We start from the raw sequence: 21,024 nt of genomic DNA on the forward strand, positions 1-21,024 counted from the left end.
AGCTGGAGGGCAGGGCAGGGGAAGGTTCATCTGTCTGTGGCCAGAGAGTTCTGGCCACCGACAGATGAATCTGTCGGTTCATCTGTGGCCCAGTGGCCACAGGGACCTCCTCTAGCCCCATGGGCGGGCCAGCGAGAGGACAATGGTCACACCGAGGGCAGAGGCCTCCCAGCAGCCTGCTGGCCCCGTGTCCCTGCCGGCACAGGCCTGCGGCCACAGCCCATCGGCTGGGGCGGGGCCGATGGGGCGGGGGCTGGGGAGAGGGAAGGGGGCACGGGGGAAGAGGAAGGGGAGCGGGAATGTGAGAGAGGGGCAGGCGCTGCCGGAGGGGGACGGAGGGGATGGCAGGGGGCTCCAGGGTGGCCCCTTGCTCCCCACGATCTGCTCCCCTCGAGTGTGGGCCCCACAGCATGACGGGTGCCCCTCCCGTGACTGGGCTGCGGTCTGTGGCAGATGGAGACGGCCCCTCATTGGCAGACCCTGAGCGAATCACGGGACAGATTACTCTGGGCGGGCGTGAGCGCGGCAGGGGGCCCAGACTCTATCAGATACAATCAAGTGGTCAAGTGAACAGAAGATACAAAATAGCAACGGCCCCGACGGCAACACGCAAACGCGAGCTCATCTCCACCAACACAGCATGGGAGGCCCTGCCCTGGCCTCCGGCCAGCGCCTCTGTGGGCCGGGGCAGGCCCACCGCCGCCAACACAGGTGTGAAACTTGAACCTGCGTGCTTGGGGTCACAGCCGTGTCAGAGGGGCTAAGGGTTCCCAAATGCTTACTTTCACTTTCTGGATTGAGTTTTCGGGGAACCACCCCTCACCGGCTGCCACCGGCCCAGCCACACAATCTCGCACAGCTGCCCCAGGCAGCTGGGAAGGGCTTCCACAGTACAGCCTGGGTCCCCAGTCTTGGGGTGCAGGCAAAGCAGTTGGAGACCTCGTACAAGTGGCAAGTGACATCGGGGTGGGGGGTAGAGGGGAACTGAACCCAGCTCTGGTGTCAGGAGGGCTTCCAGGGGGAGAGGAGCCCAAGGCCAAACCCCCAGCGGCCACGAGGACAGCCAGGCCAGGGAGGAGGGGCGAGGCGCCCGGCCCGGCAGGAAGTCCGGAGGGCTGAGGTCCAGGCGCAGCGCCCAGCTCCCGTATCTGGACCCTTATCTTAAAGGCCTGCGGAACCGCGGGAGGGTTTTCAGCAGGGACACAGCGGGGCCTGCCCTCTGCCTTCTGACCTCTGGCCGGCAGGCCGGTGGCACTGGGACAGGTGGGGAGGTGGCGAGAAGTCCAGCCGGGGCCAAGCGGCTGCATCCCAGTGGGCGAGCCGGGAACCTGAGTGGGCGGGGTCGCCGCCGAGGGTGACGCACGGCAGAGGGTGACGAGCAGCCTCGAGGCCGCTGCGCTGCAGGGGGTCAGGCGCCCGGGTCCCAGGAGCCGACCTTGGAGCGGAAGCCCTGCCCCCCTGGCCACCGCCTAGGCCCTGGAGCACGGCCTCCGCGTCCCCGCCCCCAGCCTCCCGGGAGATGAGGACAGGCACAGGGACGTAGACGGATTCAGGGAATTCGGGGGACAAAGTATTGTACACACGGCTCAGGGCTTCGGAAACACTTGAGAAACAAGAGTACGGACACGCCCCGGCCGGCGGCGTCAGCGAATCGGCTGTAGTGCCCCGCCCCCTCCACCCCCCCGCAGAGCGCGGGCAGCCCTGGGGCTAACCGCGCCCCCAGCCCGCCCTCAGACCTCGGGCTGGGGTCCCAGGGCACAGCTCCAGAGGTCCCAGGCTGCTGTCCCCCCTCCGCCTGCAGGGGCCACCCTGAGAGGCAGCCGCCAGCCCTCCGCCCCAGAGTCTGGGCGCCACAGGACCTGAGTGGGGAGGGGATGGGGGCGCCGGGCTGCGGGCCGAGGGCTGTTGGGGCTGCGGGTGGGACGCGGGGCTCGCTCTGCTGAAGGTGTCACAGTGTCCTTCCCGGCAGAGGTGCATCCATCACCCGGGACCTGTTGGAGACGCAGGCGCCGCAGCCTCCAGCAGACAACCCCCCTCCCCCCCCCCAGCGCTTGGGGGGGGGACGGCCCTCGCGGCTTCAGCAGGGCCCCGCCCCTGGGGGGAGGGGCTGGCACCGCTGGAGTGTGGGGGCCCCTGCTTTCTGTCATCCCATCTGTGTCTGGGTTGTTTGACAGTTTTCAAATAAACTGCAAACTCTTCTGAAGGAAGGAAGGAAGGGGGGAGGGTGACAGAGGGCGGAGGGAGACGGGGGAGGGGAGGGAGGAAATGAGGGTGACCGTGCTCACTCCTGCAGGAAGGCCGCCAGGGCTCTGGGCCTCAGACGGCCGCAGTGTGGCGTCCCCTCCCCTGCCAACACCCCCTGCTGATGCCGCCTGCAGGGTCGGCTGGAGTCCAGGGAGGTGCTGACCGCTGAGGGCCCCTCGGACGGACGTGGATGAGATCCAGGCTCCCCGGCTTTCTCAGGACCGCCCCCCACGTGGGAGGGGAACGCCCCTTACAGAGGACGAGACCCACCCTCCCGGGACCCTCCCCTCAGGGCCCTCGGGTCCTGGTCCTGGCCCGACCCTGGTACACAGGGCCTTAGGGTCCTGGGCAGCACGGTGGGGAGGCGGGGACCGCACTGGGCACGGAGTTGTCTCATCATAATTCTGAAGAGCTGCCCCCGCCTCCACAGCTGCACTGCTGCCTCGTGAGTGACGGCAGACGGGAAGGGCAGCGCTCCCACATGCGAGGGGGGCGGGCCGGAGGCCAAACACGCACGTTAGCCCCGGTCCCAGCCCCAGGGTCTCCTGACCCGGGGCTCGGAGGCCAGCCCCACAGTGGCCGGCCGAGTCCAGGCTACAGGCACAGAGGCCGGCCACGGGGCGCACAGGCCGGCCAGGGAGACAGACCACTGACCGGGCCCTGTCCCCCCCGTGACCGGGCCTCTTGGGGCAGCACCGCCCGGGCCAGTCTGGACACAGGCCGCAGAGCTGGGTGGAGAAGCCGCGGCCACAGCAGCGGTCACTGCGGTGACGGGCCCCTGGGCCGGTGGCCGGCAGTTCTGGACCCACTGCAGAGGGGACGTGGCTCTCTCAGGGGCAGGACACAAGGGCTTCGGGCTAAGGGGTCAGACGCAGGCCTGCCCCACCAGGCACCCGCCCGGCCCGCCCGGCGCGCCAGGAATTCCGAAGATAACAGCTTCCGCCAGAGATAAGGGCCTCGGCTTTCCTCGGGGTCCGGAGCTGGGACAGCCGCCCCGGCGGAGGACTCAGGCCCAGCAGAACGAGAGAGAGACCGGGGCGCCGGGAGAAACCCAGCCCGCCGGCCGGGCTGCGGGTGGCCGTCCTCAGTCCCGCCTTCCCTCCTGCGGTGGGCGGTCTGCGCAGCAGGAGGTGCCCCCCAGGGTGGGGTGGCCACACGCCGACCCCAGCACCCCGCACCCCAATTCCACGGAGGCCTGGGTCCTCCTTGCAGCTCCTACTCACTCACCCGGAGGGCCCACGGGGTGCGCCGCCCCAGAGAACAGAACAGTGGGGGCGCCGGGGGCCCGGTCCCCACTGCGTGCAGAGGACAGGGGTGTGGCGGGAGGCAGACGCGCCTGTGTCTGCAACTCTGAGCACCCCGCACGCTCCAGGGGTTCCCCGCCCTGCTCGTACTCGTCCTGAGATTCGGGGCTCCCCTGGGACGGGGCACAGTGTGGAATTCCACACCCCGAGGCCCCCTACCCTGTGGTCCGAGGACAAGTTAGCGCTTTCTCTGCTGGGTTGACGCCGCAGCTGCACCCAGGGGCCCCTGAGTTCTACCGGGGGCACGGGGCAGGGGCGGGGGGCGGCACACAGGCCCCCGCTCTTCAGAAATGGACTGAGACCGGCTTTGGTGGCGTCTGCTCCCCGGCTCCTACCCAGGGAAAGCCCTGGGGTCTGGAAAGGCACCCGGATGACAGCTCAGGAAGGCAGCTCCCCGCCCTGCAGGGCCCCGGGGACACCCACGGCCCGTGGCCGACGTGCGAATGACTGTCTGTAGCGCTGGGCGCTGGCACTCTCGGTGTCGTTAGGGAGGGGACTGTCGGCGCACGGCACAAACAAACACAGGCTGGGGCCCCGGAGAGGCGAGGGGGCCTTGGGCGCCCAGGAGGGACCCTGGGGATGGCCGCCCCCCTGGGGTGCTGCCTCAGAGGCCCAGTGGACAGGGCGCCCCGTGGGGCTGTCCGGAGACACGAGCATCTGGCGGCTGCAGGGACGGGACAGGGCAGGACAGGGCGGGACGGAAACCAGGCCTCCAGGTGGAAAGACCGAGGGGAGTTTTTGCCAGGCCACATGACGCAAGTGTAGGGCACCGCCTCCTGGGAGCAGCTGAGGGGGGCTCAGAGCTCACTCCCGTCCCGTCAGGGGGCGGTTACCCAGCTGAAGCCTGGTGTGGCCACGGAGAAACACGCAGGGACCTCTGTCCACACGTGAGTCTCTCCCGCGGTGACGAAGGAGCACAGTGCCCGACGGGGCGGCCTGACACCCCGAGAACACACACGCGACCCCTGTGCCATGGCTGGCGATGCGGGCACGCGCCCTGCCCGGAGCAGGCGACCGTGCAGCCGGGCCAGAGTCCCCTCCCGGAGCCGCCTTTGCTGCAGGAGGTGGAAATAGCCACCAGCTTTTGTTTTCTGTGCAAACCCCAGCCCCTCACAGGCAGAGGAGTCTAAAAATAGCCTGCCATTCCAAGAGGCCAGGCGGGCTGGCCCGGCCGGGGAGCAGCCTGCGACGACCCTGTGACGGGCACCGGCAGGCCGGCAGCGCCCGACAGTGGCCTGTGCTGGCCTCTGTGCGGTGTGCCTGCTGTCCCCGGGTCCCTCGGCTGCCACCATGCATTTGACCACCGTCCTCAAGTCTTACCTGCCCACAACCCTCACTCGAGCAGTCACAGTAAGTCCCCCGACGAGGGGCCTATCCTTGGGACCGAGACTGTCATACATATGGTCACCATGGGGACGAAAAGCTGTCAGTGTCAGCGGGGGGGGGGGGGGGGGGCAGGTCTAGGAGAGCATTTTGGAAGTGCTGTGGGGGCGGGCGGGGGCGTGTTGGGGGTGGCAGGGACTGGAGGGGGCGCTGATGGCACTCGGGGGCGAGGGGCGGCCTGCTGACCGCCCTGCCCGGAGACGGGCCGCACAAGAAGGCGAGTTCCCACGGCCCCTCGAGCAGACAGAAAACCACCCGGTCGTTTCCAGGCCGGCGAGCTGCTTCCGGCTCCCACAGGAACTCAGGACACGTCCCGCCCGGTCTCCACGAGCACCAGTGGGCGAGTGAGGGAACGGTGCGCCTGGCTGGCTCACAGCTTCCCTGAGAGCCCCTCCCGATCGGGGGTGTCATGTCACCGGTGGCCGCACACGCGTGCTCTCTGGGTGTGAGGACGGCGCGTCGGTGTATCAGGCTGCGTTCTGCGGCGACGGTGCCGGGCCCGGGTTCGCACAAGCGTCTGACCACTGACGACGGTCCTCAGGAACACCATGCAGGTAGCGGAATTCACTCTCCGGTGTTGCAATGCACCTTCCTTTGGTTTATCCTCAGCGTTACAGTTAAACGTTCTATTGACCCGATACTATGTACAGTTAAACGTTCTATCGATACTATGTACGATACTATGTGCGAAGGTGGATGTGAGGGCCTATGGATTTCATGTCAGAGTTAAAAGTGTGTTGCCAAAAAATAAACAAGCCACCCCTCATTGATGTTACTGGGAGGCCTGGAGGATGCAGTGTCAAAGACTAGAGTTTAGCTGGTTATTTAAAATGCTACGTTTCCAGCCCTGGCTGGTATAGCTCAGTGGATTGAGTGTGGGCTGCAAACCAAAGTGTCACAGGTTCGATTCCCAGTCAGGGCACATGCCTGGGTTGCAGGCCACAACCCCCAGCAACTGCACATTGATGTTTCTCTCTCCTTCTCCCTCCCTTCCCTCTCTAAAAAAAAAAATAAATAAAATCTTTAAAGAAATGTTAGTAATTTTTAAAAAATGCTACATTTCCCCCGAAATCAACTCAGATGATTGAGATTACCGTGGAATCCTGCGATAAGACAGCAACCTTCAGAAAAGCCTTCCGCTCGCCAGGCTGGCCGTGACTGAGCCTTCAGCGCCCGGCCCTCCGCTCCTGGGGGGCCTCCCCGGAGCAGCCCAAGAAGCCGCGGGTGCCACCTCTGTCTGGGCCGCGTCCTTCCGGCCTGGCCCTCAGTTTCCGCAGAGAGGACTGTCCACAGGGGGTCTCCAGGCCTGGCCCTCCCACTGACCGTGAGGTGAGCGTGGGCAAACCGCATCCCCCGAGTGTCAGCCCTGATCACAGGGGCAGGCGCCAGGCCCGGGACCGCCAGGGCCCGACACGCTGTGTCCACACCGGGCGGCAGGGGCCCGCGTGTGGAGCCAGTCAGCCTCTCCCCTGACACCGTCTTCAGAACGACACACGCCTTCAAAGCACCCCGCACACCCACACAGCCCACCTGCGCTACCCGGGGACAAGAGGGCGCACGGCACCTCACCGAGCGCAGTGACCTAGAACGTTCACCGGCTCGAACGTCACAGCCAGTCCTGCCGCTGAGTAAGCGAGTCTCCGTGCAAATAAACTCCTCCTCTGGCTGCCCCTACGCCTTAAGTTTCCTTCTGAGAGGAGCGAATGCCCGCATTCCTCCAGCAGTCTCAACACGCTGGAATGACCGACAAAAGCGTGACGGCCACCTGTCACTGTGCGTGTGGCTGGCAGGTGACAGCGGCCCGGCTCACCTGGGCGGCTCTCCAGGGGACGCGTCCCCGGCAGCCAACGCACCTGCGCTCCGCTCCCTTCGCCTTCCCGTCTCCACTCGGGGTCTCCCATGAGGGCCCCGCCCCTTCCAGGTGCCACGGTGTCATCGCCGTGGCTCCCTCTCAGAGTCAGGCGGGCCCTGCGGCAGCACCACGTGACCCGTGTTGGGCAGGTCACAGCCCCTGACGACCTTCCCTGTGTCCACGGGACAGCCCCGAGACCGGCTGGGGGAGACTCAGATGCTGTCCGCTCTCCCCTCCAGAGGCTTGGCTGCCCGGGTCCCCATGTCACCTGACACTGACCGGCAGGACACATTAAGCAGGTACTTGGAATGGGAGAGAGAGAGAGAACCGTCTACAGCCTCCCCCGCCACCCCCCCTCGTTTCTGGAGCGCTCTTCCTTATTTAGAAAACTTGAGTCCACTGCGGGTTCTTTCCTTCTGAAAAGTTTTGAAAACTACCAGAAATAGACGTGAAACATTTATACAATGAACACTTCTGGAGAGGCGCTCAGGGGCGAGGCCTGGCGTCTGAAGGGGCTGCCCCAGTGGAACGAAACCCCCGCCACCACCCCGGGCGCCGGGGCTGCAAGGAGAGGAGCTTCCCACGACAGCAGCTTCCTGCCCCGGGGCGCTGCCACCGTGGGGACAGCTGTCGGCCCCAGCTCACGGGCCTGCTAGCTGTGTGCACTGGGGGGAAGTCCCCGGCCCTTCCGAGCCTCAGTTTCCTCTTTATCTGTCAGCAGGGGTGACCGAGCCCTCTCACGAGATGGGGTGATGGCCAGTGCTGGGGACGACGCCCACAGGAAACACGGAACAGGCTGACACGGGGTGGGGCGCGGGGTGACAACGGGAAACACTGCCCGCTGTCGCCAGTGCTGCAGCAGTGTGGGCTCAGCTGAGGACGTGCAGGGGGAGGGCGGGGCGGGGGAGGGGACGGCCCCCCCCCCCCGACCCCCCCAGCCCCGGGGCCACAGGCCCATGTGCCTTTTTTAGGCTGAGGCTGCCGTTCAGTGGTCCTATCCCACAAGCCTGTGAATGAAACATTCTGACTAAAATTAAAAGGAAATGCTCATCACAGTAACTGAAGATAACTCACGCCTTTTTTGCTACAAAGTACTTGTTCTGTACACTCAAAGCGAAACTGCTTTCAAGTTACCAAGTTACAGGGTTAAGGAGGAAAGCAGGTGAAGCTCCGCCCCCCCACCCCCACCGTGTGCAGGAACAGCTCAACACACAGCCCCGCTGTGCAGCTCCTGCTTGTTGGCTTCTGGTTCCTTCGCGCTGCAGTTAGGCTGGGGGTGGGAGGAGTCAAAACAACGCTTTCACTTAGGAGAAAAGTTACTGCACTTAGGTTTATCCGGATAGTTTGAATAATGAAAGTCTGGGTAAATTCAGTCCATGAAAATAAGCTTGTTTATTCAAAAGAGCCAGCTGCACTTTGGGAGGCGTGGGGTTAGAACAGTGGGGTGGGTGATAAAAGGGGGGGGCTCTCCCGCCCACCCCTGGTGTCCCTGACAGCGGGGCGCTGCACCAGGCTCCTCTCCTTCACGGGTCAGGGCCCCCCCCCCCCCCTTTCTGGGCTCCGGGCCTCCGGCTCTGAGACACGGACGGAGATTTCGGAGGCTCTGGCACATGAGTAACTGACGAGTCATCCGCTCCCTCCGCTGAGTCACCGGCCCGATTTCTCCGGGGTAGGGCATGCCTCCCGAACACTGCCTTTTGAGGCGCAGACGCCGGGCACCAGCGCCGTGCCTCGCGGCTCTGCAGAGACGAGATACGGCCTCACTCGCGTAGGTAGTAGAAACTCCAATCAACTTCGAGAGCAGAGAGCCCTGCACTTATAAATAGCCCGACTTCCTGTGCCGGGCGTCCGTGGCGGCTTAGACTGCGGGGCTTGAACAACCTTCTGCTAAGGAGGCTTCCGCCCCGTGGCTAACGCTCAGGCCGAACAGAAACTGACGCGTCAAGAAAAAGGGAAATGCAGCCTGCATCTCTCTGCCCTGGCGGGCGCCTCCATGGGGTGAGAAAACACTTCACTCAGTGTTTCTCTATCTCCACGCTGGAGGGAACGCCCGATCGGAAACAGACCGTGTGATCCCAGGGCTCGGAACCTCTGGCCGAGTGTCCCGCGGGCAGGGCCGGCCGCCTGAGCCCCGGGACCTTGGCCCGGGGACACACTGCGGGGGGGCAGGCCGGACCGAGCCCTGCCCCCGGGACCGCCTCTCGGACGGACAGGACGGGTGCCTGCCCGTTTGTGCCAGTCAGCGTGTGGAAAGCAACCACAGGTGACACAACCCGTGTCACACACGGGAAGTTACAAAAGTGAGATAAGTGTGTGGTTTCTACACTGTTCTCCCGGACAGCTCCCGGGCTGCCGCTGAGGGTTCTGGGAGGAGCCTGGGCTCCTGCTCTGACCCCGAGTTCCCTCCTGTCCAGGCAGGGCCAGCCCCGGCTCTCCTCCCGCACTGCTGTGCCCCCCACCCCCCACCGCCTGCCGTCCCCATGGGAGACACCTGTGTCCAGGGCAACGGGGTCGCTTCACGCAGAACCCAAGTGGCACAGACCAGCGTGAAATGCCCAGGGTGGCCACGGGGTGACACCCTTCCAAGGCACCCACCTCCATCCACGCCCCCAGCGGGCCACTGAGCGTGCTCCCCTCCAAGGACACCACTCCCCTCAGGAAACGGGGGCCGGCTTAGCTTCTGCCCGCCCTGCTCTCACTCCAAAAGAGGTTTTGCTATTATTTAGTAAAAAAAAAAAAAAAAAAGAAAAGCTTCCTACAAGTTCACGATTTCATACTGGGAACCCTGGGAGCTGGTACGTTTTGGAACTCAACAGCTTCCTATTTCAGAAAGGTGCTCAGGGTCACCCACCAGCAACCCGCCGTGCACCCCCCTTGGAGCCCGAGCAGGGCTGCGGGGCGGGGGGCGGGGGGCATGAGGGAGCGCACCCGGGGAAGCAGCCTCGCCTGTCGGGGCAGGTCTCGCTGCCCCATGAATTCTGCCACACACACACACCACACCACACACCACACACACACATACACACACACACCACACCACACACACACATACACCACACACGGCAACAACTTTTGGTGTTTGGAGCTTCCCGGGTCCTGGGAGTGGCGGGGCAGCGATTTTGAACCTTTTTCATCTCCGGGCACACACAGACGAATCACTAAAACCCTGCAGCACCCCAGACACAGACATTATACTCTGGGCTGACGAAGAAGTAAGGGTAGTTTTGATTCACTCACACCAGGCAGCTACTGCTGTGTTGGCTGATGTCGCTTTTTTAGTTGATGATCTAAGGGAACAGGGGGCCAGCGCCCCGACCCAGCGGTCAGGCGTCACACGCTGTGGGGATTCTGGCGGCGCTCGGGTGGGAATTCTGGCCTGGGGGCGGGGGTGGGGGGGTGGGGGGGCGGGGCTCACGGCCTCCATCAGAACGCGGTTCCGACAGCCCCTCCCCTAATCCTGGGAAGCATGCGCGTCCGCCAGACCCAACAACCCAAGGGTCAAGCGAAGGGTTAAGGAGACCCCCGTCCCGGGAGCCAGGCCTTATTTCTACTCCTCCCTGGGACGGACAGTCCCCCCCCCCCCCCAGGCCTCACGTGCCTGTCCTCCTGGCGAAGGCTTTCCTTCTCCAGAAAGTCCCCGCCCAGAGTTCCTTCCGCGGAGCTCCGTCCAGCCCGGGGTCAGCGTGCCCTGCTCTGGCCATCTATGGCTCCCTCCTCCCAGGGCCCGCCCGCCCCTGGTGGTGAACCCCGGGGGTCTCTCTCTCTGCAGGCTCCCGGCCCCGAGGCCGCGGGGTCGGTGGGAGGCGGGTCTCCCAGGCGGCCCACCAGCGTGGACGTGGAAATCCCGCCCCACGACCCCAGGAGGTGACTCTCCAGTGGGCGTGCATCCCAGCCCACCTCTCTGCCTCTCCGGTGCTTGCCCGCCGCTCAGCACCTCCAAGGTGAGGCAATCTCCTCACCTGGACTCCCCCCAGGCGCCCTGCAGGGCAGGGGATCGCTGATGCCCACCTGGTGCAGGAGGGAGAGTTTGGGGGGACCCCACGTTCATCGACTTCCCACAGGGGCCCAGGGAAGGGGAAGTTGGGGTCTCTGCAGGACTCACTTCACAAAACGTTTCCTTTCCCAGGTGCACCGTTTTGCCTAAAACATTCCCATCGACCAACCACAAGCCCGATGACGACGGGGGAGGACAGAGTGCCCCCGCCCCCAGGGCCCAGTTTTAACCAGACCACCCCACGCCCACGGGCGTTAAGCCGGATACCTGTGACACCCTGTCCAGGCCCAGAGGGCCCCAGGAGACTAGCCAGTCTCTCTGGAGGCTGGGGTGCTGGGGGAGGCGGAGCAGCTGGCTCAGTCCCCAGAGGTCAGAAGGTCCAGTACAGGGGCCGTGCCCTGAAACACCCGCCTCCCCCGCCACATGCGGCGGGTCTCGGGCTGAGGGCCTGGCTGCCGGCGCGGCTCCTCCCGGGCGCTGTCCTTTGTAAAACACCCCGCGATCAGCCCCCTCTAAGACTCTAGACCACGCGCAGGTCTCAGTCCTCAGAGGCCCCGTGGCCGGGCTGGGGCAGAGCCGCTCACAGGCACCAGGGAGCGGCCCCGTCCTTTCGGTCCTGGGAGGGGCTGCGTCCGGAGAAACCTGCCCTCTGCCCAGGGGGTCAGCGCGCACGGAGCGCAAACTGAACGGAGGGCAGGGCCCCTCCCACCCGCACATCCTCGCGTGGGGACGTTCACTCGGAGGGGGGCCCTGGCCAGGTGGAGCCCGCCCCGCGCCGCGCCAGGCACGGACGCCTGCGGCCCCAGGTGATCACTGGCCTGGACCTTGGAACACCAACAAGGACCAAACGTCCGCCGCCAGCACCCAAGTTCCTGGGTTTTCCGCTTACCACTCTCTGCGCTTCTGGGCTCAGGCAGTCTATTTCCTTGTTCTGCGCGGCCGCGGGGTTGGTCATGGTGCCCGGCTGCCCGTCCACCTCCTCGCACAGCCAGGCCAGAAACTCAGGGGGCGCCGGGCTCTCGGTCCGCGGGCTCAGGCTCTCAGCACAGCCACATGCCCAGCGCGGCGGATTCCGGTTCAGGGACAGGCCCGCGGCGGCACCGGACTCGCCCTTCCCCAGGCGGAGGCGCGCTCCCCGCTTCCCGGCTCGGGCGCGGCCCAGGGGCGTGGCGCAGGTGGCCCCGGCCCTCCCGGCAAGGAGGGGGCCCCCGGCGGGCAGAGGAGCGCCTCAACCCTTCTGGTCCCGCCCACCCGGGCCCCCGCCCCGCCCCGCCCACCCGAGACCAGCCCCGCCCCTCCCCTCCCCAGGGGCCCGCCCCCAGCCTGCCCTCCGCGCCCCGCGCCCAGAGGTGCGTGCCCCATCTCCCCGGTTATCAATCACCGCCCACCTCCCTCCGGTCCCCCTGGAAAGCGGTGGGAAAGCCGACCCCAGCCGACCCCGCCCAGAGGCGCGGGCGGGGACCGGAGGCTGGGGGGTGTGGCCTGCTGGGGGCGGGGCCTGCGTGGGGGCGGGGCGAGCGCCTTCTCCATTCCCCTCCCCCACCACCCCGGCTCCCGCCACGGCCGCCGCAACGCCGGCTCCGGCCGCCACAGTCCAGCAGCCTCCTCCAAACTCGGGCCAAATTGAGCTCGGGCCGACCTGGCAGTCTCAGCCGAGCCCAGCAGCACCTTCCGGCCCGTGGACGCGTCACCCCGAGGAGGGGCCGGCCTCCAGGACGACACGAGCGCGTGGCCCAGGCGGTGAGAACGGGCGTCCGAGGCCGGCGTGCGCCCCGCCCGCCTCCCCATCAGAGTTCGCACGCATCAACCCCGGCGGCTGCCACCGGTTCGGCGCGGATCCGGTGGCTCACAGCCGGGCCTCACCATCCAGGGTCCGGCCGGGAGGGCGTGCGGGGGCACGGGCCGAGCAGGCCCGGCACGGGATGGAGTCGTTCCGGCGCGGGGAAAGGGACCCAACCTCCCCGCACGCGCCTCCTCCAGCCACAGGACCCGCGCTGCTCGTTCCTTAAAAGTCCTGCGGGCGAAGCAGCGGGACGTTGCCTGACCTCGCCGGGGCCGGGCGGAAGCCACAGGTGACACCGTGGCCCTCATCAGAACATCAGCCTGTTCCTGCCGGGCCAGGCGGTCGTGTCGGCCCCTCTGGGGACCTGCCCCCCCCCCGGGGGACACGTTTTTGGAGGCTCCTTTCAGAGCGACCACCTTCCCTCCTCCAAAGGGGCACTCGCAGCGGAGCCGCCGGGCCTACTTCTTCGCAAAGGCTGCTCCCAGAGGAGACCACAAATCCACATGTGAATGTTTTAAATGTCGCCGCCCCCCAATTTCCCCCTCCCTGCCCCCCTAACCTAATTCTTGGTAACCTGTGAGCCTTGACCTGCCCACTGTAGCCGTGCGCCCCTCCGCAGGGGCTGCGGGGGGCTGGGCTGGGGGAGGCAGGGCCCAGAGCAGAGGAGGCTCTGGGAGACCCAGGGTTGGACCCAGGAGACTGAAGGCGAGAAAAAGGGGGGGGGGGCAGAAAAGAGGCGGGGCAGAGGGTCAGCGTGGGCGCTGTGAGAAGAGTGAGAAATTGGGCAGGTTCCCCCCCCGCGCTTCAGGCCAGCCTGGTGTCAAGCTGTGACGGCGGCACCGATGATGACGATGATGATGACGGCGGCACCCGGGGCCCACGGAAATCGGTGTCAGGGATCGGAATGCCTTCTGACGCCTCGTCTTCTTGCTGCGGCACGTCTTGAATCTGTTCGTGAATTACAGTTCTTGGTTTTACGAAACTAAGTGAACTGCAGAAACTAATTTGAAACCGTTCTGCGTGACCAAACGCAGGACTCAGGGAGTTTATCACGGAAACCGGCTGTAATTTTTGCAGCAGCACCAGCTTCGCAGGTGGGAGTGGTGGCCAACGAGCAGAGCGGCCCCCGAAGTCTCGGAGACTTGGGTTCGACTATTCCCACCCAGGGGGATGAACCACCTGTCCGTGTGTGGGGTCTCCCCGGGACCTGCCAGCGGCGGGAGTGTGCCCAGGGCACCGAGGGCGGAGACAGGAAGACATGCCATGGGCAGGCAGACCCGCCGGCCCCGTGGATCCTCAAACCAACACCTGCCTCACTGCCCCTGAGCCCACACCCTTCCCTCTGCTCGCAGCAGGGCCCCACCCCACGCACCCAGGCCTTCCTGCTGGGGGCAGGAAGGACGCTGGCAACAATGGTTACAATGGGCAGGCCTGGACCGAGGGGCAGCCCAGGAAGGAAAGCAAACCCAGAGCCCCCACGAAAGCTGCGGGGGGGGGGGGGGGCGCAGCTGCAGAAGCCAAGGGTGCAGAGGGGGAGGCCGCCGCGGGAGTTCAGTGCCGGGAGCGAGCGAGAGGTCCCCACAGCGCGATACCCGCAAGGGGCACCAGAGAGCCCACACCCTGCCGCTGAGCGGTGGCCTGTCGGCGGACACTGCTGTTCCGTCCAACGCGCTCCCGGGCCAGCAGTGTCCAGCCTTCTCATCTCTCGGCGCACACAAACGAGTTACCGAAATTTTGTGGCCCACCAAAAATATATATTTTTTGCTGATCTGACAAAAAAATTGCTATCGTTTGATTCATTCGCACCGGGATGCTACTGTTGTGTTGGCTGTTGCCATTTTCTCATTTGACGACCCAAGGGGAAAAGGTCAGCGCCCCTGACTGAATAGTCGGGGGTGGCACGTGTTAGAAATTCCTGCGGAACGCCGGTGGGAAATCACAGTCGTGGACGGGAGGCCGCTACCTTCCGACGCGTGTCAGCCCAGCCGCCCGGGGCCATGGCCGAGTCGGCCTGCGGGCGGAGGGCCGGCTGCTGGGCGCTGCTTGGTGCTGCGCCGCAGCCCCCGGGCCCGAGCGCGGAGCGCGGAGGCCCGTGGGCTGCCTCCCACCCACTTCGGTAAGTCCAGCTCTCTCAGGAAAAGGGGCCCGCGTGGAAGCCCCCTGTGGAGGACGCCTGTTCCTTTTCTCAGCGAGGGCAAGGCCACCGTGGTGACCACTACTGGGTGGCTGGTGGAACCCACATGCCCGGTCTGCGGGAGGTCCGCTAAGAGGCCGAAGGACGGGGTGTGGCTGTGAGAACAGACTGGGAAACGGGGGCGGGGGGGGGGGCACAAGATGTCCATCTCAGTGCGCCCAGCTCCCAGGCGGCTGGGCAGAATAACGTGCACCCTCCACCCTGAAGGAGACACCACGAGAGCGACCTCAGAGCGTCTGGTGAGGAGCAACCGGACGAGAGAGAGCCCCCCGTTTCCATCCTCAGGAAGAAGGGGCCCGGGGTGCTGTCGCCTGCTCAGAGCAGCATGGGGGGGGCAGGGGCCCAGGGAGCAGGTGACCATTTGCCTGGACTGCGCCAGCCAGGGCCCAGGGTCCTCATATAAACGTGTGTGAGGGCACAGGTAAGAACCCGTGAGGTCCATGACACAGGTCCTTTTGGGCGGGATGCCACTTCTGATGGGCTGACTCTGAATTCCCAGCCCCTTCCAGGCTGCCGGGCAGTGAGTGAGCTGTGCATGCACAGTCGCTGCTGAAACCCAGAACTCGGCGCCGAGCGGGGCCTGAGTTTTGGGGAGAGCCAACTCTCTTGGGCACCCCTAAACAAAAGTGCATGCCATGCCTCTCAACAAAAGTGCAATACCCCAAATTAAAATAAAAAAATCACCTCTCTGATGTACAATATGGTTATGTGCAGAAACCCAGTTTCTTTCTCAGGAAAAGAGCAAGGGGTAAGTAGAACGGCCTAGTTTTGTTTTAGGAACATGAGCGTCATCGCCAACCTGCCGACACCAGAGCGAGTCACCCCTGCAGGGCCCCACCCGAGCCCGGCTGCCGGTCCCCGCCGTGTTGCCGGGTTGCTAGGTTCGCCCGCTTCGCGTCCTGCTGTGGTCTGGCTCCCTGCGCTGCCGCCGCCACCGCCACAGAGACAAGCCCTTCCGGAAGCCCTCACGCAGAGCAGCAGGCAGCCGGGGGGGGGGGGGGTGGCGAGCGGCTCCCTGCCGGCCACCCCATCACTCAGACGAGTGACACGAAGCCACTCCTCTCGGTCACAGCCGCGAAGTGTTTTCCATGAGTCACTAGCCGTGTCGGTGAGAGCAGAATCAACTTCTCCGAGCTCCTTCTGCAAACAGAAGGGCCATTGTGACTTTCTGTGGACCCTGTTGGCTGACAGCACAAACCCTTCCCATTGTACAGGTGTCTGTGGCGCAATCGCCCGGCGTTGCGCAGCACCTCTCGGCCCACGAAGTGTCTCACACACACGGCGGTGCCCACGGGGGTTGCGTACCTTGTCTGTACAGACAGGCTGGGTGTCGGAGAGCAAAGCCAGGTTTCAGCCGAAATCCCCACGAAAAGTCCTAAGTGCTCAGCATCCGGGGCACGGCCTGACCGAGTTGTCCCTCCCCCGGCCCAGCCAGCCAGGGGTCCTCACTGGGAACCGACAGTCAACAGGTGGCCTCGGGGGCATCCTTAGCCGTCTGCCTGGGCTCAGCCTGGACCGGGGGTGCTGGCGAAGCAGTGCACACGCCCAGGAGGTCTTGGGCCACTGATGGGGCACCAGCTGGGGGAGCCAGCCCCTGCCTGCCGTCGGCAGAGAAGGCTGTACCGCATGGCCAGCCGGCCCAGCTCAGGGCCACAGTGAACTTGACCCTTGGGCCAGGATCCTGACCGCCTCCAGTGGACAGAGTATCCCGGAGCAAGATGCTGTGAAGCAACGGTGAGCTCATGCCCAGCATGACAGCGCCTGCTCCCTGGGCACGCCCGGTGCCGGGCCGGCGGTGGCGCCCACGCGCCCTCGGCCCTCCTCCCAGACGGCGAGGGGGCTCTTCCGGGGTGGGGGCGGGTTCTTACCTCCCCATAAATGGTGATGGAGGGATGATTCTCCTGATAAAATGAGAACTTGGACAGGTCATCACAGACCCTCATTGATCTCGGATGTTTCCTATTCTGTAGCAACTTAGAATGGAAACTCTCTTTTAAAAGCTGCACATCACCCTGGCGGGTGTGGCTCAGTGGTCTGAGCGCTGCTGGCCTGTGAACTAAAGGGTCGCAGGTTCGATTCCCAGTCAGGGCACATGCCTGGGTTGTGGGCCAGGTCCCCAGTTGGGGGCACACGAGAGGGAACTACACATCAATGTTTCTCTCCCTCTCTTCCCTTCTCTAAAAAAAAATAGCTCAATAACATCTTTAAAAGGGGCACATCTTTAGGAATTAGTATTACTAGTTTTGCATAACTACCCAGCACCCAGCAATTCAACTTCTTTTTCATCTCCCGGAGTTTAAAAAAAAAGTCCCCTTGGATTTTCCAAGGAAGGGGTGGAGGGGGAGTCTGGTCCGCACTGAGTCTGGGGTGGGGGGTGGGAACTGGGTGAGGGGCCCTGGGCACTTCAGCCCTGGGAGCACAACCTGCCGTGCGGTGGCGATGGGGACGGCAGGCAGCGGGCCTGGAGGAGAGGCAGCCTCGGATGCGCGCACAGGGAGGGGGTTGGAGGGGTGCTGGGGACCAGCAGAGGCAGAGGGGTGGTGACAGGACAGAAACCAGAGGCATCTCCTGGCAGCTGGGGCTCCCTGGCGCCCCCCTCAGGCTGGTGTGAGCACTGCACTCATGGTCAAATGCCCCAGTGAAACGTGCTCGGTGGGTGGTCCGGGCACCTGTGAGCCTCGCCAACGGCAGCCCGGAGGGAGGCAGGGCCCGGGGAGGGTGGGTGGTGCATGGGCATTGGCTGATCGGTCCGTCCGTTTGTGAGGGTGGGGAAGACCCGGCTGAGCCCAGCAGTGTGGGGGCTGAGAGTCAGAGGTCAACGGAGAGAGAAGGAAGTGAGGCGGGGGTGGGGAGGGGCCTGAGAGAGGCCCCTGACCAGGGCAGGGCAGGGGCAGGCGGGGCGTGAGTGGGCTTTCGGGGTGCTGAGCTAACCGGCGAGAGAGAGCCCGGTGGCCGGAGAGGACAGGTGACGAGAAGCACAGACTGCAGCAGCAGCAGCAGCAGGGACCTCGGGACGGAAACGGAAGGACCGGCCACGGAGCCGCCGGACCCGGCCGGCACGGGTGCCCCTGCGCTCCGGACCAGAGCAGAGCCCGGCTGCGGAGTTGCAGGAGAAGCAACATGGTGGTACCGCCCCCACGGGGTGAGATCGGACCCTCGCCCAGAGCGGATTCTAATGCGTTCTCCTCCGGAATCAAGTTCATCTCCAAAGTGTCCCGGAGCGAGCCCATGGCAGTCCTGGAGGTCAGAGGCACCCTCCCCCGGCCGGCCCCCCGCCCCCCAGCACCGGCCGGGCCTTGAGGCCGGATCAGGGCGAGCACGGGGACGCCCCCTGCGTCGGGTCACCCGGGAATGGCGTCCTCGGGAAAACCTGTCCCACTTTTCACGAACACAACACGCTGTGAGTGTGCACTGGTTGCCTTCCGGAACTTCGGAGAACAAAACAGCTGCGACACACAACCCGTCTAGCACTTCCCGGTCCGGGGGACACTCGGAGAGCCCCCCGAGTCAGCCCGAGGTCAGAGAAGAACTCGCCGTGCTGCCAGAGCAGCCCATTCAAAACACCTCGATGCGAACGGTGACCCGGGTAGGAGCCCTGCTCTGGGCCACGGCACCCGCCCGCCGGCCGAGCGCCCCACCGACGGGAGACCGACGGGCGTAGAACACAGCGGGTGAGAAGTGAAAGCGCCGTCTCCCCCCGACCTTCGCCCCCTCACCGCGCTGTGGCCTCGGCGGTCCTGCCCCCGACGGGGGTGACGCTGCAGGAAGCACCCAGGCCCCTGACAGTCGGACCCACGAAACCCACTTCCCTGGCTGGCGGGCAGGCCCAGACGCCCACCAGGCTGCTGACGTGGCTGACAAAGGCCACTCCCAGAAAGGAAGTGGGGGCCCTGGCTGGGGGGGCTCGGTGGGTTGGAGCATCGTCCCATAAACCCAAAGGCCGTGGGTTCGATTCCCAGTCAGGGCCCAAGCCCAGGTTCCAGGTTTGGCCCCTGGTCAGGGTGCGCACACAGGAGGCAACCAATCAGAGTCCGTCTGTCTGTCTCTCCCATTCTCTTCCTCACTCTCTGGAATCCATCGATCAATCTGCATCGTTGGGTGAGGATTTCAAAGAAAAAGGAAGGAAGTGGGGGGGGGCACAGGACTTTATTATCTGAACTTCAGCAGCACCCACAGCACCCACAGCCAGCAGGGAAAGGGAAAGGCGCTCGGGGTGAATCCAGGGGTCTCTCTGAGCAGCGCGAGCTCAGCCGCCGTCGGGACAAAGACAGCGGGAGGGGCCGCCCCCCTCCGAAGGCGCAGACGCCCTAGAGCAGCGTCGCCGCGGTGGCCTTCCCGGGGGAGGCATCCTCTGTGGGAAGAGAGACTGCGGCCCCCTTCGGCGCGGTGCCGGAAACACGCGTCCACGCCGCGTCTCGGGGTCCCCCTCTGCGCTCGGCCCCGAAACGGGCTTCACAGAACAGCCGCCCGCCGCCAGAGCCCAGGTCCCCAGCCCCTCCCCCGCCGCCGGTTTGCCCGAACAAACCGACGTCTTTGCAGACGACCGGACCCAGGCCGCGGAGCCCTCACCTGCGGGAGACGACGGTTCTGGCCGGCCGTCCGGGGACGTGTGCGGGCGGGCGGGCGAGGGACAGCCGTGTGGCGGGACGTGTCTGGCCAGGAGCAGAAATTCTGGAATAACTGGAGATCAAACAGCCGCTCCTGACCACGTCACCTCGGAGGACCAGCAGGAGGTCAATTAAAGGCACGGTGTGGCCGCCCTCGCCTCTCGGGGCAGCTTCCCCGCCTCTGATGGGGGCGGGGCGTGGCTTTCCCAAGGCTTCTCCCGAGCCGGGGTCCGACCCCAGCCGCTCGGATGGCACTGGCCTCCGTCCTGGGCGCCCACCTTGCGGAGGGAGGTTGGCTGGCCAGCTGGTGCAGGTAAGGCACGCGAGCCGCAGCCGGACCTGCACGGGGCTCATGGCCAAGGTGGGACCCGCACTCCCATTCTCGACCTCCAAGGCCCCCTCTTTTGTCCTGTAAGAACGCCAGGTCCCGTAGTTGCTGTGGTCAGGCAGGGCGTCCCACCCTCAGGGACAGGAGGGGGCCCCAGGGTGGGAAGGGAGCTGGGGTTCAGGGCCCGCACGGCCACGCCAAGGCCAAGGGTGGGATGGCGCAGGTGGGCTGGAAGGAAGAACACCGTAAGCCGTGATGTCGGAGACCTGACGGCCGGAGGCCGCCTGCGTGGCCCCCGAGGAGAAGGCGGGGGCCGGACAGAAGTCCTCCCAGCGGCTCCGGGCCCTCAGGGGCCCTCTTCCAGCTGCCTGTGCGAGGCAGACACAGCCACCAAACAGGATGGCAGGGGACGGTGGGGGGAGCCCCGTCCGGCACGAAGACGCCGTGGGGGACTTTCCCTGCGAGGCAGAGGGCCCTGGGGTTCGCCCGCACACAGGTCTGGGGCGGCCAGGGGCAGCCCGGCATCACGTAATTGGCCTGGGCGAGGTTTCCAGCTGCCATCAGCATTCTGGGGCCTCATGAGCTTTGCCCTCGCCCGGGCGGCTGCCTACCACCCAGCCCATAATTGTGGCTTTGCCGCCTTGCTGCTCCCCAAGCCAAGCTTGCGGTGTGCGTGCGCGGGGCAGCGGCGTCCTGCCTGTGGTCGCGGGAACACCTGCTCCCGGGCCAAGACGGGAATGTGCCGCGAGACAGAGAAGGGGGCTGCTCTGTCTACGAGGGGGCCCCGGGGAGCCCCGCCGCCTTCCAGGACTCCCGCGGGTCTCGTCAGGTGTTTAAAGACCAACCAACCAACTAACAAGTGATGCTCAGGGGAAGGAGCTTGAACTTGACTCGGGAAGCGGTAAGGAGCCCCCTGGAAGTATCTGAACAGGGGAGGGAGGGGAGGTTCCGTTCGCACAGAGACCCGCAGGCTGCAGGCAGGGAAGGTTGAGAATCGCCCTCACGATCCCGTCCCGAAACCTCCCCGGGGGGTCGCACCGTTTATTCTCCCCGGTGACCTTCAGGGTTTACTCGGCCAGCTTCAAACCGACCTGCTCCCCTGAGCTGGGATTTTATTTGAGTGACGACGTTGTATTTATACATAATTTGGGGATTAGTGAACGCCTTTGCCTTTTCGTCAGGGAGTCTTCTCGTTCAGACACAAGGTAGCTCTGTCTCCACTGTTAAATCTGATGCGTCCTTCCGTAACATCGTTACACGTTTCCTATACTTTCTTAAAGGGTGCGTTTATTTGTTTTTAGAGAGAAGGGAAGGGAGGGAGAAAGAGGGGGAGAG

At 65.2% G+C, this 21,024-nt stretch overlaps 1 protein-coding gene across 16 annotated transcripts in view; it reads right to left on the reverse strand.

The window, feature by feature from the left end:
* Nucleotides 1–21,024, reverse strand: part of LRRFIP1 (LRR binding FLII interacting protein 1) — a 107,583-nt gene that overhangs the window by 61,213 nt on the left and 25,346 nt on the right. The window contains exon 1 of one of the 16 annotated variants that reach the window (XM_028509698.2): nucleotides 11,667–11,997. The exons of 11 other annotated variants lie outside the window; for them this stretch is intronic. In XM_028509698.2, coding sequence (XP_028365499.1) covers nucleotides 11,667–11,732 — 66 coding nt within the window. In that variant the 5' untranslated portion in view covers nucleotides 11,733–11,997. Of the gene's footprint in view, nucleotides 1–11,666; nucleotides 12,007–21,024 lie in introns of those variants that run through there. 4 more of the 16 variants (XM_036022657.1, XM_036022660.1, XM_036022665.1 and 1 more) reach the window with 4 other exon arrangements.

This window comes from Phyllostomus discolor, chromosome 4 (genome assembly GCF_004126475.2).
Source record: "Phyllostomus discolor isolate MPI-MPIP mPhyDis1 chromosome 4, mPhyDis1.pri.v3, whole genome shotgun sequence".
In the NCBI taxonomy this organism is placed as follows: domain Eukaryota; kingdom Metazoa; phylum Chordata; class Mammalia; order Chiroptera; family Phyllostomidae; genus Phyllostomus; species Phyllostomus discolor.